The sequence below is a fragment of the Amborella trichopoda genome, chromosome 11 (assembly GCF_054954075.1).
Source record: "Amborella trichopoda isolate Santa Cruz 75 chromosome 11, AtrichopodaSantaCruz75HAP2 v2.0, whole genome shotgun sequence".
NCBI classification, from domain to species: domain Eukaryota; kingdom Viridiplantae; phylum Streptophyta; class Magnoliopsida; order Amborellales; family Amborellaceae; genus Amborella; species Amborella trichopoda.
The window spans coordinates 2501162-2514507 of record NC_142346.1 but is presented as its reverse complement, the minus strand read 5'-3'; the positions used below and the strand labels follow the sequence as shown (position 1 = coordinate 2514507).

General features: G+C 35.2%; 1 protein-coding gene across 1 annotated transcript; it reads left to right on the top strand.

Moving 5' to 3' along the window:
- The first annotated feature begins 7560 nt into the window (after nt 1-7560).
- Nucleotides 7561-8948, top strand: LOC18441352 (uncharacterized). The gene is made up of 2 exons (XM_006851470.4): nt 7561-7831; nt 8054-8948. Exon 2 carries the CDS (start codon nt 8163-8165, stop codon nt 8745-8747), a length of 585 nt encoding a protein of 194 aa, XP_006851533.1. The 5' UTR covers nt 7561-7831; nt 8054-8162; the 3' UTR covers nt 8748-8948.
- The last annotated feature ends 4398 nt before the right edge of the window (nt 8949-13346 follow it).

Here is a 13346-nt window from a genome sequence, read left to right as displayed (position 1 = left end):
ACTAACTTGATTGGATTTCGAATACTGCATCACTCATATTTTTTTCTTCATATTTCACTTTCTAAATTTCTTATTTTTCTTTACAATTGATATTCGAAATCTCTTGTACATCGGCATTGCCTTTTGTATCGAAACTCACATCTTCATATTCTTCTTCATCTTGTTCTGATTGTAATCTATGAAAGAAATCATGTAGACCTTGCTCTACTACTTTGTTAATGTGTTCTACTAGGTTTTCTTTGATTCTCTCAAATATTTGATTCAATCGGTGGAATCGCTGAGTGTTCTACTAGGCCTTTTTTGAGTATCTCGAATCTTTGATCCAATCATTGAAACAGCTAATTGATGTCACGAACTTCACTTCTAACATCTTTCATAATTAGATCATGAATCTCAATGCTCTCCATATGGATCTTAGGGCACGAACTTCGCTTCGAACATTCTATAACTAGATCACATATCTAAATGCTCTCCATATGGATCTTAGGGCACGAATCTTAGGGCTCTGATACCAACTGATACAGGGAGAAAATAAAAATAAAAATAAAATAATAAAAATAAAATAAATAAAATATATCATCTCTCAAGGTGTGCAAGGAAATCCACCCCAAAAACAATTTTCAAAAACAGCTTTTGCAAGGGAATCTAACCCAAAAACAAAATCTGCACTAGAATCCAACCCCAAAAGATCTTATCACAAGATCCACTTTATTCAACTCCTCTTATAAATCTTCAAGTAAATCTCCTATAAATCTCTCAAATCCATCAAAATAAGAGACCTAGATTTTGCTCAATATTAAAATCCTGCATATCCCCAATTCTACTAAACTCCCACCCCACCGTATCGATGCACTCTTCCTAAAAAATATCAAAAAATAATAAAGCACTTCCTAAACAAAACTCAAAAAATAATAAAAATACAATGGTGAATTTTTCTCAATTTTTTTTTGTGTCGAATATATTAAAAAATTTCTAGTAAAGTTCCTGTAAATTTTTTAACCATGAGCATGCCTTCCTATCGCCTTAACAAGCAGCTACAATGGCTTTCTCTCCCCATAAAGAACCATGTGATTCTAGTTGGGTAAAGCTAAATCCCCATCCAAATAACCCCAACATCTATGTTCTCGTAATTCTCTAAATTTGGAAGAGCTCCACCTCCATCTCCCACAATCTCTTAATCCGGTTCAAAAGATAGACACTTCGAACTGGTTCAAACCCATTTCTCTTTAGCCCTTTAATGGCTTCCAAATACGGTAATCCCACATATTTCATGTCCTATGAGCCCCACACATAGATGAGTCCATTAAAATCAATGTGAGTTAATAATGGGTTAACCGTTTTGTGATTCTCTCATGGTACAACATTAGTGTGAAAGTTTAGGAGCATAGAGGACAGATAGATTGGGCTAGAGAGAGAATACAAGTTGTAGAGAGAGTAATTGGGATTTGGGTGTACTATGTGTACCTGAAAATATTGTTGAAACCTAGAGATAATGGTGGCTACTTCTTCTTCGTGACGATGAAAACGTAATAAGGAAGAAGATGACTAGAGAGAAAAAGTGAGTGTAAGAAGCCATGGGAGCTCTCAACTTGGAGGTTTACTACGACGCACCAAAGAGTTGGGCGGTTGAGAGAGAGGCAGAGAAAGATGGGACGTTGGTGAATGAAGAAATGTTAAGGGGAATCAAAGATACATGAAGACGAAAAGGGAAGGATAGGAGAGAGAAAGAGATAGTTGGGGAGGAGGTTGGGTGTTGAAGAGAGAGAGAGGGGAGAATGTAGAAAACCTTAAAAGCAATCCACAAAAATAAGAATGAAAAAACAAACACAAAAGAAAAAAACAATCAATCACAACACAAATATATACGTGGTTCGGCAACGTGTCTACATCCACAAGCGATGAGAGCTTCTTTACTGCCAATGGAGAATAGGGTTACAATAGCTATTTTCATCACGTCTCTATGTTCTCTCTGTTTACAAAGAAAACTGCATTTTTCCCTAAACCCTAAAAAAGAACCCCCATCGCTACATTATATAGAGTCTCAAGTAGATGATACAAATTATCGAAATACCCTATATACGGATACAAGCCCTCCGAAGTTGTCTCTTTGACTCCACCTTTGGCAGATATATTTCCTCAAAATACATGACATCAATCCTTAACAGAGAAGGCCAAAACCATATCCCATCAAATATTTTGATGGTGGAAATAGAATCTAGCGTGACAACGTTTTAGCATATTCGAAAATTCAAGTATGAGGCAGTTTTTTTAATTTGCAAATATTTGATTTGACCCTATCAAACAGGATCCACAAAGTTCTCTAATTAGAATTATATTAGATCTCATAATGCATTAAAATATCAAACTATTAAAGTGTTATCAAACACTAGCTCGAGTCAGGATCTGCCCTTGGACTGGTGAATTACCCCCCCCCCCCCCCCCCCCTTTCCTTTTCCCCGATGGACGTCATCCAAACAAGGCTATCTTTTAAAAATGGTAAAAGGTCATATATTTAATTGTACTTGAAATGTTGAACTAAGGGTGAGACAGATAGACACAGTCACTAAACACTTTTGTTCCTACTGCAGCAGCTCCACTCATTTGTATACTTCCCAGGCATATAGGATTTCATAATCCAAGAACTCACTCTTAGCAGCTCCTTTGTTGTAAAATCGTTGTACCAGCAAATTAGTTATAATAGAGTAATCAAGATGAGCAATTGGAACATTAAAGTTTTGGTAGTTAAAGCACCTTTGGCTTTTGGAACAAGACAGAGTTATGATTGGGGAGCAACTAAGAAAGAGGAGGAAAATCTTAGTAAATGCTTGTATCATATGCTAACAAGATGCAGAAAATAACAATCATCTCTTCATCCACTGCCCCTTTGTCGGTTTATTATGGAATTGGATTTCTAGTATCTCTAAGTGACAATGGGTGATGCTTGAGAATATTCACCAATTTTTTGCCTTTATCTTCAGCCCCTGTTTTCTAAGATTGGAATTCACCTTTGGCGAATTATTATTGTTGTTGTGCTTTGGTCCCTTTGAAAAGGAATGAATTCCAAAATCTTTGAGGGGATCTCTCTCGATCCCCTAGATATCTCTCGAAGGGTCATGAGGTTGGCGGTTTAGTGGGCCCAATCGTCTTTTAAATTGTAAAATTATCCCAAAGAATTTTTTTTCCACCAACTTTGTTGATCTCCTCCTGGTTCAATCAAAGAAAATTGTAAAATCAACGCAGTGGATACCCCCCCTTGAGGGCTAGCTCAAGTTGAATTTTGATGGTAGTGTTCGACCAGAGACTCTGAGAGCAGGCTTTGGCGGTATTCTTAGGTATGCTCAGAGGAATGTCTTTTTCACCCAATTAATATAAGTCGCCCATTTCATTGAGATGGTTAGATATAGGCCTCAAAAACATTTTTTTTATTCCCAAAGTTTTTATATAGCATTATCATCATTAGATTAACAATGCTAAAAAAGAAAAAAGTAATTTTGAATTTGTTAAGGCCTAGATCTTGAAGTTCACCAAATGGACGGTCGAGATTCATTGTTGGAGGCTACTAATTTTGACCATATCTAGGGTGTAAATTGAATTTTTTTTTCATATGATTGATTATTAGGATGAAGAGAATGTGTGTGCAAATTTTGGGATCATACAAATGGCAAATACATGGTTTTCTAGATGCGTGGTTGCATTATACTACTAGATAACCGTTGCATTGGATCATTTCTGTTTAAATATGGGGAATGATCACCTTCTTTTAAGAAATACTTTTTTACCCACCTCCTCTCTTTCTCTCTTCGCACCGACCCTTCTTTTAAGAAAGGGTGCAGTTGGCATACAGATGCATCCGTAGCTGTCGAGGTAAGATGCACTTTCAAATTTTATCATGGTATATAATTTTGATGTAAAATATTCTTACGATTATCTCAAAATCTATTTTTATATCTAATTATAAAATTTTAAATTTAAAAGATGGTTAAAATCAAGTAGATCTATAAACATATGAAAATCTTGAAAATGGATGGTGTAGATAATATGTTGTAAAATGCATTATTTCTGAGACGTAAAATCTTTTTATTTTTCATGGTCATACATCTCGATGTCGAGATGATCAATCAAAGTCAACATTAAAACTACCTTTTCTAATGGATTTTTGAGGTGCATCAGTAGTTCTACACGTTAAGGTTGCAACCTTATATAAACTCTTTCGTTTAAGAAATACCTTTTCACCCTCCTTCTCTCTTTCTCTCTCCGCACCTATGTACCACCACCACCTAAAAGAATGCTCCCATCCCCCTCAAATCTTTAAGTTCTTCGATCCATTACCAAATCATCCCTCCTTTCTCTCCAGCAAGGGTATGAGCATTTTTTTTTATCAGTTTAAATTTCATTTCATGCCATTCTGATTTTGGTGTCTATTTTTTTTTTATTCTTGTACCTTCTTTCTCTCTTTTTGTTATAAAAATATTCCTCTCCGCCCTGGCTCTCTATTGTCTTCTATTATTGGAGTGAATCATGCAATCTATTCTCTTTATTGATAGCTTTTGGGGTGGAAAGATGCATGAATCCCACGATGGAGTTATTCGTCCCTATCACTTTTTTTGGAAGCTTGGTTTTTTTAAGAGAGCTAACTAAATGATTGGGGTTATATTTTTGGTGTAATCTTCTCCCCAATTCATCGTCTCCCGATATCTCTCTTTTGATCCAAATGACATTTGTATGCAGAAGATAGGGTTTTCTTTAGGGACTTAACTCATTCTTTCTGTCTCTTTCTCTCAAGCCCAAAATAAATCCTGAAAACCGATCAACCCTTGGTCCATTGATCTTTTGAGATCCCAAAACAATCACAATCAAATGCAGCAGTTGTCTAGTGAGATGCCATTAAAGCTCTATTGTAACTTCAAAGAGATCCTGAACTATGGGAGATGGCGAGCTGGATGTCCCAAGGGTTTTTGTAGAGATGGAGATTACGTATTAGAGAGGTAAAAAGACAAGTTAGAGAGAGAAAATGGAGGGAGAGAGAGAACGGAAGGTGTGAATGGCCATGGGAGATGAAAGGCAAAAATGTTGAAAAGAAAATAAAAAATATTATATAAGGTTGTAATTTTAAATTTTAGATTTAAAGATGCGCCTTAAAAATCTATTAAAAAAGGTTGTTTTAAGGTTGAAAAACTTTGTAATTGATCATTTCACCATCGAGATGGATGAATATGAAAAAATAATTAATATTTTGAGTCCAAGAATTAGTGCATGTTGCAACACATTATCTAGACTGTCCATTTTCAAGATTTTCATATGTTTATAGATGTGTTTGATTTTAACCATTTTTAAAGTTTGAAATTTTATAATTAGATACGAAACTAGATTTTGAGATAACCTAAGAATTTTTTTAAGGGAAAATTGCATAAAACCCTCAAAAATAAACTTTATAGGCACGTTACCCCTACCCTAATTTTTCTTAGCATATGTTTCCCAAAAATCAAGTTTTATAGCAAATACCCCCAATACAAAAAGTTCATTTTTTTTTTATGAAAATACCCTTCTCATACATAACAAATCATTTTCATATCCTAATACAAAGAAACGTCGGACCGTGGTTGTATATTATTAAAACCATCCATTCTGGGGGACCAGAACTGTACACTGGCAGGCCGCATATTCCAGACAATTTTCAATTTTACCGGACTGCTCATTAATCTAGAAAAAATGCTGAACCGCCTCTTCCAAAGTCCGAACCGTCATGATGAAGTGTCGGACCGCTATGGTGAAGTGCCGGACTACTATGGTGAAGTGCCGGACGGTTTCAAATCAATGGCTTAAGCGCCAGACCGCCTCTTCCAACCGCCGGACCGCGTTGGTGAAGTGTCGTACCGCTATCGTCAATGTGTGAGGTTTGAGTTGGGGGTATTTGCTAAGAAAAATGGTTTTGGGGAAAAAGTTATTAGAAAAAGTTAGGTTGGGGTAAATTGCTTAGAAAGTCTATTTTTTTGGGGTTTTATGCAATTTTTCCAATTTTTTACATGGAAATTACATATTATGATAAAATTTGGAGGTGCACCTCACTTGAATTGTTTAAGTTTAAGGTTGCAACCTTATAGAAACCACACCCAAAAGAAAAAGGAAAAAGTTTATATAAGGTTGCAACCATAGAATTACATATGTACCTCAAAAAATGCATCGAAAAATGTTGTTTTAATGTTGAAAACCCTCTAATTGATCATCTCGACATCGAGATGTATGAATCTGAAAAAAAAAAAAAAACAAACAAGATTTTGAGTCCCAGAAATAGCGCATCTTGCAACACATTATCTAGACCATCTATTTTCAAGATTTTCATATATTTATAGATCTACTTGATTTTAAATTTTTTTAGTTTAAAATTTTATAATTAATTATAAAAATAGATTTTCAGATAATCCTAAAGAGTTTTTACACCAAAATTGCACATTATTATAAAATTTGGAGGCGTGCAGATTGGATTGTTTAAGGTTGCAACCTTATAGAAACTGCACCCAAAGAAAAATACTTCAAAGTTTTTGATGTGTTGTCCAAGTTAAACAGTGCTAGTTTCTCATAATTAAATGGGTGCGGTTTGTATAGAGCCTAGGCTCTAAACAATCAAATTAGAGCCCACCTCCAAATAGTATCGAGAAATATGGTTTTACTATTGAAAATCTTTGTGATTGCCTTAAAATACATTTTTATAGTTATGTATAAAGTTCAAAGCTTTAAAAATAGGGTTGACCAACATATGTATGAAAACTTGAAAATCTTAAAAATTGACAATCTAAAAATGCAATACAAAATACACTATTTTTAAAACTTGAACTCCATATTTTTTTTATGTCTGTACATGATGTCAAGATGATCAATTTGAAGATATTTGAGCATCAAAACAACCTTTTTTAATAAACTTTTTGAGATAGGCTCAAATTTGATTATTTAAAGCGTAGGCTCTATTTAAACCTTTCCCATAATTAAAATGATCACAAACACTCAAATAATACACATGATCGTTTCCTTTAAATATTAAAAATAATATTATTTTAAAAAAAAATTTGGACCAACGGCCATATCATCACCACATGAACGACCGCATTTCATCCATCCTCCAAAGTTAAAGATTTTTTAGAGAATCTAGATTCCCACGATCGATGTAGATCTTGATTCCGGGGCCGCGTTTCGTACAATAAATATCCACTGATCCCTACCGTCCGATGGCGACAACAAACGGTTGAAAGCCCTATCATGTCGTACACACGCTACGTGTATGTTCGTATTTGCTGTCACAGACACGTGTCGATGGTTAGCACTACGAGCTGTCGAATCAAATCATACCCCGCGTACAACACGGTCTGTGGTGGACACGTGTCATACATATCAAGAGAATCTCCATTACCAGCGGCGCGATCTGAACCGCCAAAGCCACAAATCTTTGACACGTGTCCGGCACAGATTGCCTATATAAACCCTAGAGCTCAGTATCAGTGTTATCTCCCACTCGCTTCTGTATGTGCACAGGGAAGCCTGGAGCTAGATTTCTTTGAAAAACTCTAATTTTCGTTGTTCTCGATTCTTCTGGTGATTGTGAAACCCTAGTTTTGATTTCCATTCTTCTCGATTTTTTGGTTGATTGTAAAAATTGGGAACCCTGATTTCCCACTGTTCCGGATTCTTCTGGTGATTGCTTCTCCAAACCCTAAATCGAAGTTCCTGGTTTTTCTTGGCCTCTGTGATCGATTGGCAAAAACCTAGATCGAGTACCCTGAAATTCTTTGGCACTGAAAGTGGTTTCTTCTGGTCTGAATATCTGATTCTTCCTGTCTCGGTGAGATCAATTCTTAACCCTATTTCTAGTTTCTTGTGATCTCTGTAAGTACACAGAAACCCTAATTTGGGTCTCCTGATCTTTCTGATCTCTGTGGTTTACCTTCATACGTGATTCTGGCTTAGACACTCAGAAACCCTTGCTTGAGGTGTCTTGATTCTTCTGTCCTACGTAAATTTACTTGCAAACACTAATTCGCTTTAGATTGCCCTAATTCAACAGCTTCTGCATCTAAGTACGAACTCCATTACGTTTGATTGGCCTGTGCTCCATTAATCAAAGCTCAAATCAATCCTCTGAATCAATAATCCTCTGAATTATTGATTGAAGAATGGGGAAGAACTGCTTCAACCTGCCCAAGATCAGGCGATCAAAGAAGAAGAGTTCAGATTCAAGTTTGCCTGATTCTTCGTTAAGTGCAGGCTCTGAATCCTCAAGTCTTCCGTCCACTTCATCTCCTCAACATTCTTCTTCGTCATCGACAAAGCTCACCGAAGAACTACGCCAAGTCTTCAACAAATTCGACAGAAATGGTGATAACCAGATCTCTGCATCCGAGCTTGAGGCTATGGTTCGATCTCTAGGGTTTGAGGGCTCAGAACAGGAGGTCCAAACCATGATTCAATCCGCGGATATAGATGGAGATGGATTCATAAGCTTTGAGGAGTTCTTGACTGTGAATCTACAGAGTGATCCCGGTGAGAAAATGGAGGATTTGAGGAATGCTTTTATGGTATTCGATAAAGACCGAAATGGGTTCATTTCAGCTGATGAATTGCACGATGTTCTCGTGGGGTTGGGAGAGAAAGCGAGCATTGCAGAGTGTCAGGGAATGATCAAAGGCGTCGATCGAAATGGGGATGGAGAGGTGAGCTTCGATGAATTTAAAGAGATGATGAGTGGGTCTTTGGTTTGATCGAGCTCTCTCTCTCTCTAGGGTGATGTGTGATGGGCTCTTTTAATGAAGGAGTTGCAGCCTGTGCACTTGAGAGTACCAGTGTTAACATTCATAATCTTTTGGTAGGTTTGGGGAAATGGAATTATGCTTCTCGACGTATCTCTCCTTTGATAATGGAATTTGATTCAATAAGAAATGGAATTGATTTTTCTTTTGCTCTCTCTCTGTCTCTCTCAATAACAAATGGAATTGATTTATTTTTTAGCTCCCTCTCTCTATCTCTCACTCTCAGTATATGGTATAATCTTGTATGATTTTGAATTATACTTCTTGGCGTCTGTATTATTAACTGGAACTGCTAAAAAGAAGTATTGCCAGCATGTTTTTATGGGAAGGTTCATGTGTCAAAATATTTTACGGTAGAAAGAGCGGGCATCTTAAAATCAACCGAAATGGTTATTTTGATGTAGAATAATCTTACAATCATTTCTCGAAATGGCTACTCTGGTTTTGAAAAACTTTGCAATTGATCATATCGGCCACGAAAAAGTTTAATTTCGAAAATAGTATATTTTGTCAATGAAAAAACTATAAGTTGGCCATCGGACTCGGCCAAACAAAAAAATATTTAAAAATACAAAAATTTAATCTAAAAAACAATAAGAAATATCTTGTTAATCACGAAATATCTAATGAGATCATTTACCTTTATTGCACTGAGGTAGGTAGTGAGGCCAATGTGAAATATGGTAGTTTGGGTATCTCATAAAGTTTGAGAATTTTTTTTTTTACTTTGAACTTAGTAAATGAAATAAATGCAGTCATCCAATTTCACATTCAATGGTCAAGATTAATTGTGATCACCTTGTACAATAATTAAATGGTCTCATTATATGTCTTTTTAAAAATTATCCAAGGAGATGAAAATGTAAAAATTAGTATTCATTATTGAAACACTTTTTAATCTTTGTTAAAATAATCGAAAACATAAAAAGATATATTACAAATGAATTTAAGATCCTTGATCCGAACCACCCAATTTGGGGATTCTTGGACTTACCATGAAAGAAAGTCCAGTTACCCGGATGTGTCCAAGTTGGCTTGTCCAGGTTTACCTTTATTGCATTTTGTAGCACATTTTCAAAATTTTCAATTATTTATAGATCTGGTTGATCAACATTATTTTTAGAACTTGAAATTAATAAAATATATTTTTAGGCCATCGCAAATCCTCATATTTTAGCAAATTTAGATATGCACCTTACTTTGATAGTTTTAGGGCTCACACCTTGTACTAATTGTACTTCTTTACATTTTGTAGTAGTTCTCCCCAATGCAATTTATATAAGGCAATAATCTTATTTGTAGAACTATGATTATAATTAATACACCGACTATTTTAGTTAGAGTGTAATTTAATATTATTTTAAAATAAGGGATTGTCTATAAAAAGACTATTTATCTTTTGTACATGGAGATTTTTTTTGGAGGTTTGCGTCTATTCAATGATAATATTACAACCACTCATTTTGAAATTTTGAAATTTAAGGGATAAAATGATTGCAACCTCCATTTACAAAAGGATAAATGGTCTCTTTATAGACAATTCTAAAAATTAATTGGACTTTAAGGGTGATCATTAGTGACGCCGCAAGATCACTGGTAGAGGTGATTGCGGCTTTTATTTCCCCAACATTATCGTTCTATTTTTTTATCTCATTCAAATAAGCAAAAGGTTCAAGACCATAATTGTAGAGTTTACTTTAGTTAGATAGTGTAGATTTGATTACACCGATTATTAAGCAAAAGGTTCAAGACAATAATCTTATTTATAGAATTCTCGAATTTCGTGACTCACTCCAAGCTATCCAATTTGACATCTAATGAACGAGAATTATTGTGACCTCGAGAATGATTGTAACCTCTATGTACAAAAAAAAAATGGCATTTTTGTAGACAATCCCTTTAACCTTTTTTAAAAAGTTTGGGAGCATATTCTAGCCTCTAAATTTTATACTTGCACCCATAGATACCAATGGCTAGGGATAGAATATAATGATCAAAACTTTGGTCAGTCATATGCTTGTTTTTTTTATGTGATTACGATATGCTTTTTTTGTTTTGTTTTTTTTTTTTTTTGAATGGTAATATAAATAAATTAATACCAATTAATGTACATCAAATATAGAAACTTGAATCCTTTCTTCAGTAATAACAACTTGGATTTCGAAAAAAGGACTGAGGTCGTGGTGTTAATACCCATTCACTATAATCACCACGTTGTGGTTTTTATTCCTACTGATACCACCCCACTAACACCTTCGAAACGCTAACTCCTAAATTATTTAAAAAATGGGTAGAGACCTATCTTCCTAATTACCCAAAAAAAATAAAATAATAGCTTGGATTTCATTGAAAAGCATTAACAACCTTCACTAAGCCCAACTCTCATGTACTCTAATTTATATTAACCCCCTCGACAATTTTAGGCCCAAGAAGATGGCAACCTTAAATCTTGCAGCAAAAACTTGACCCACTCCTCCCGGGCTCAACTAAATTAACAAAACTTCTCCTTCCCCCTCTCCTCATTTGAGTAATAGCATTCAAATTTGCAAATCCTTAGAAATTACTCAACACTAGTTCTGTTACCCCAGTTTATGAACTGAAGTCCATTAAGCAACTGAAGCAAAACTATTGGACTCAAATCAGCAATATCCATTATCACCCTTTCTGTCCTTCTAATACTCCTCATAATAGCAGCCAACAAGACCCTCATAGCACAACACCAACATTAGATAACACTGGTTCTAACCATTGTTGCATCAAATGCTTTAACCATATGCTTGTCTTTTAATTATCACCATATAAGTTTCCAGTAATTTAGGCATCTTATTCATGTTCAAATTTAATATTGTAGTATTATGGTTGTCACGAATGAGTAACTCAAACTGGGGACTGTAGGAGGGAGGGCATAGAGGCCAAATTTAATATTGTAATATTATGGTTGTCACGAATGAGTAACTCAAACTGGGGACTATAGGAGGAATAGAGGCACCCACAAAAGTGCTAGAGTATTTTGTAGGGCTGCAGCTCTACGAGTGGCATGCCGGATTTCTGTTGGAGATGTAGTTTGGATGATGAATGATATGCAAATTGATAGTCAGAGGCATGCCGGATTTCTGTTGGAGATGTAGTTTGGATGATGAATGATATGCAAATTGATAGTCAGAGACAGAAATAGATATGAGTGCCGTTGTAAAGGTTTCCAGAACTAAAACTACTTTTCCTTTTACGGTGCTGCTTTAAGTATAAAAAAGCAATAACCTTAAGAAAATTAAACTGTTAGTTGAATTACATTTAGTGCGTCCAAAAAGATATATGAACTTATGGGCCTCATTAAGAGTATGGCTTTTAAAAGAGCAAAATAACAGGCCAGAGTATGTGTAGCCAATTAATTAAGAAGAGACTGTGATGATGAAGAGTTAACTTATATTTTGTTTTTCTTTATATCTTGTATTCTTTATCATTGATTTTTAAATCATGGCACTTAGAAAGCCTACGTGCATGAAGTTGTAAATGAAATAATGCACCCCCAGTGCAAATATCCTTTGTTTCTTGTGCGCTAATGGAATGCATTATTAATTGGATGGAGACATGTTTGTATATACTATGTTGAATTTAGGTCTTGACTACCACTTTGGTGCTCTAATTTTCTAGGGTTTGGCCGCATGGATGGCTGGTTAGGGTATCGAAGTAACACCACAACCTTTTCTAGGGTTATATTCAAGCTTCTTTGACGTAAAAAAAAGATAATGTAGGGTCCTACTTGAAAATAACCTCACATATACTTGTTTGATACATGTGGTTTGTGGGGCACATCAGATTTTTGAGATAGATAATTCTCAAGGAAAAAAACATTATTATTAATCATTATAAACTTTTTTAAAGGGGCAATTTCTTAAATAATAAGGCCATGTTTCATCTCAAATCGACGTTTGGAAAGCACGCAACACAAATCCCCATGATAGCTCTAAAATCAATTTCCAATACCTACAATAAAAATTAGATTTCAAAAAATAATACAGATCTTGTGGATATGTGAGCACTTACTTTTAGGACGAAATGAACGGTCTAGATAATTTATTGTAATATACATTAGTTTTAGAGCTTGAAATCCTTATATTTTTTCACAACCATAAGGTTAAGGTTTAAGCCAAGATGATAAATGCAAAGGTTTTTCAATTTTTGAATTATAATTTCCGATGAAATACAAAGTGAGGCATTACTTATTATGATAGGGCTGCAGCCCTATCATACCACTCTCCTTCACAGGATGACATCTTGGTAATGCCCCAGATGTATGCAGCCGAATCATGAAGACCCGAACAACTCACCTCGGACCCGGGGTAGCAATGTGAAGATTTGCGTATCCACTGCTATTCTAACGATAGAATTTGGAGATCCAAAATAATACTGATTTAAGAGTTTGTGAACACTCAAAGGGGATGGTCTAAAAAATCATTATACACCAATTTTAAGGCTTAAACTCCTTTTTTCTTTTTTAATTTCTTGTTCGTTCAAGTGTACTAGGTTTTCCCATAAAGATTTGGGTGTCAA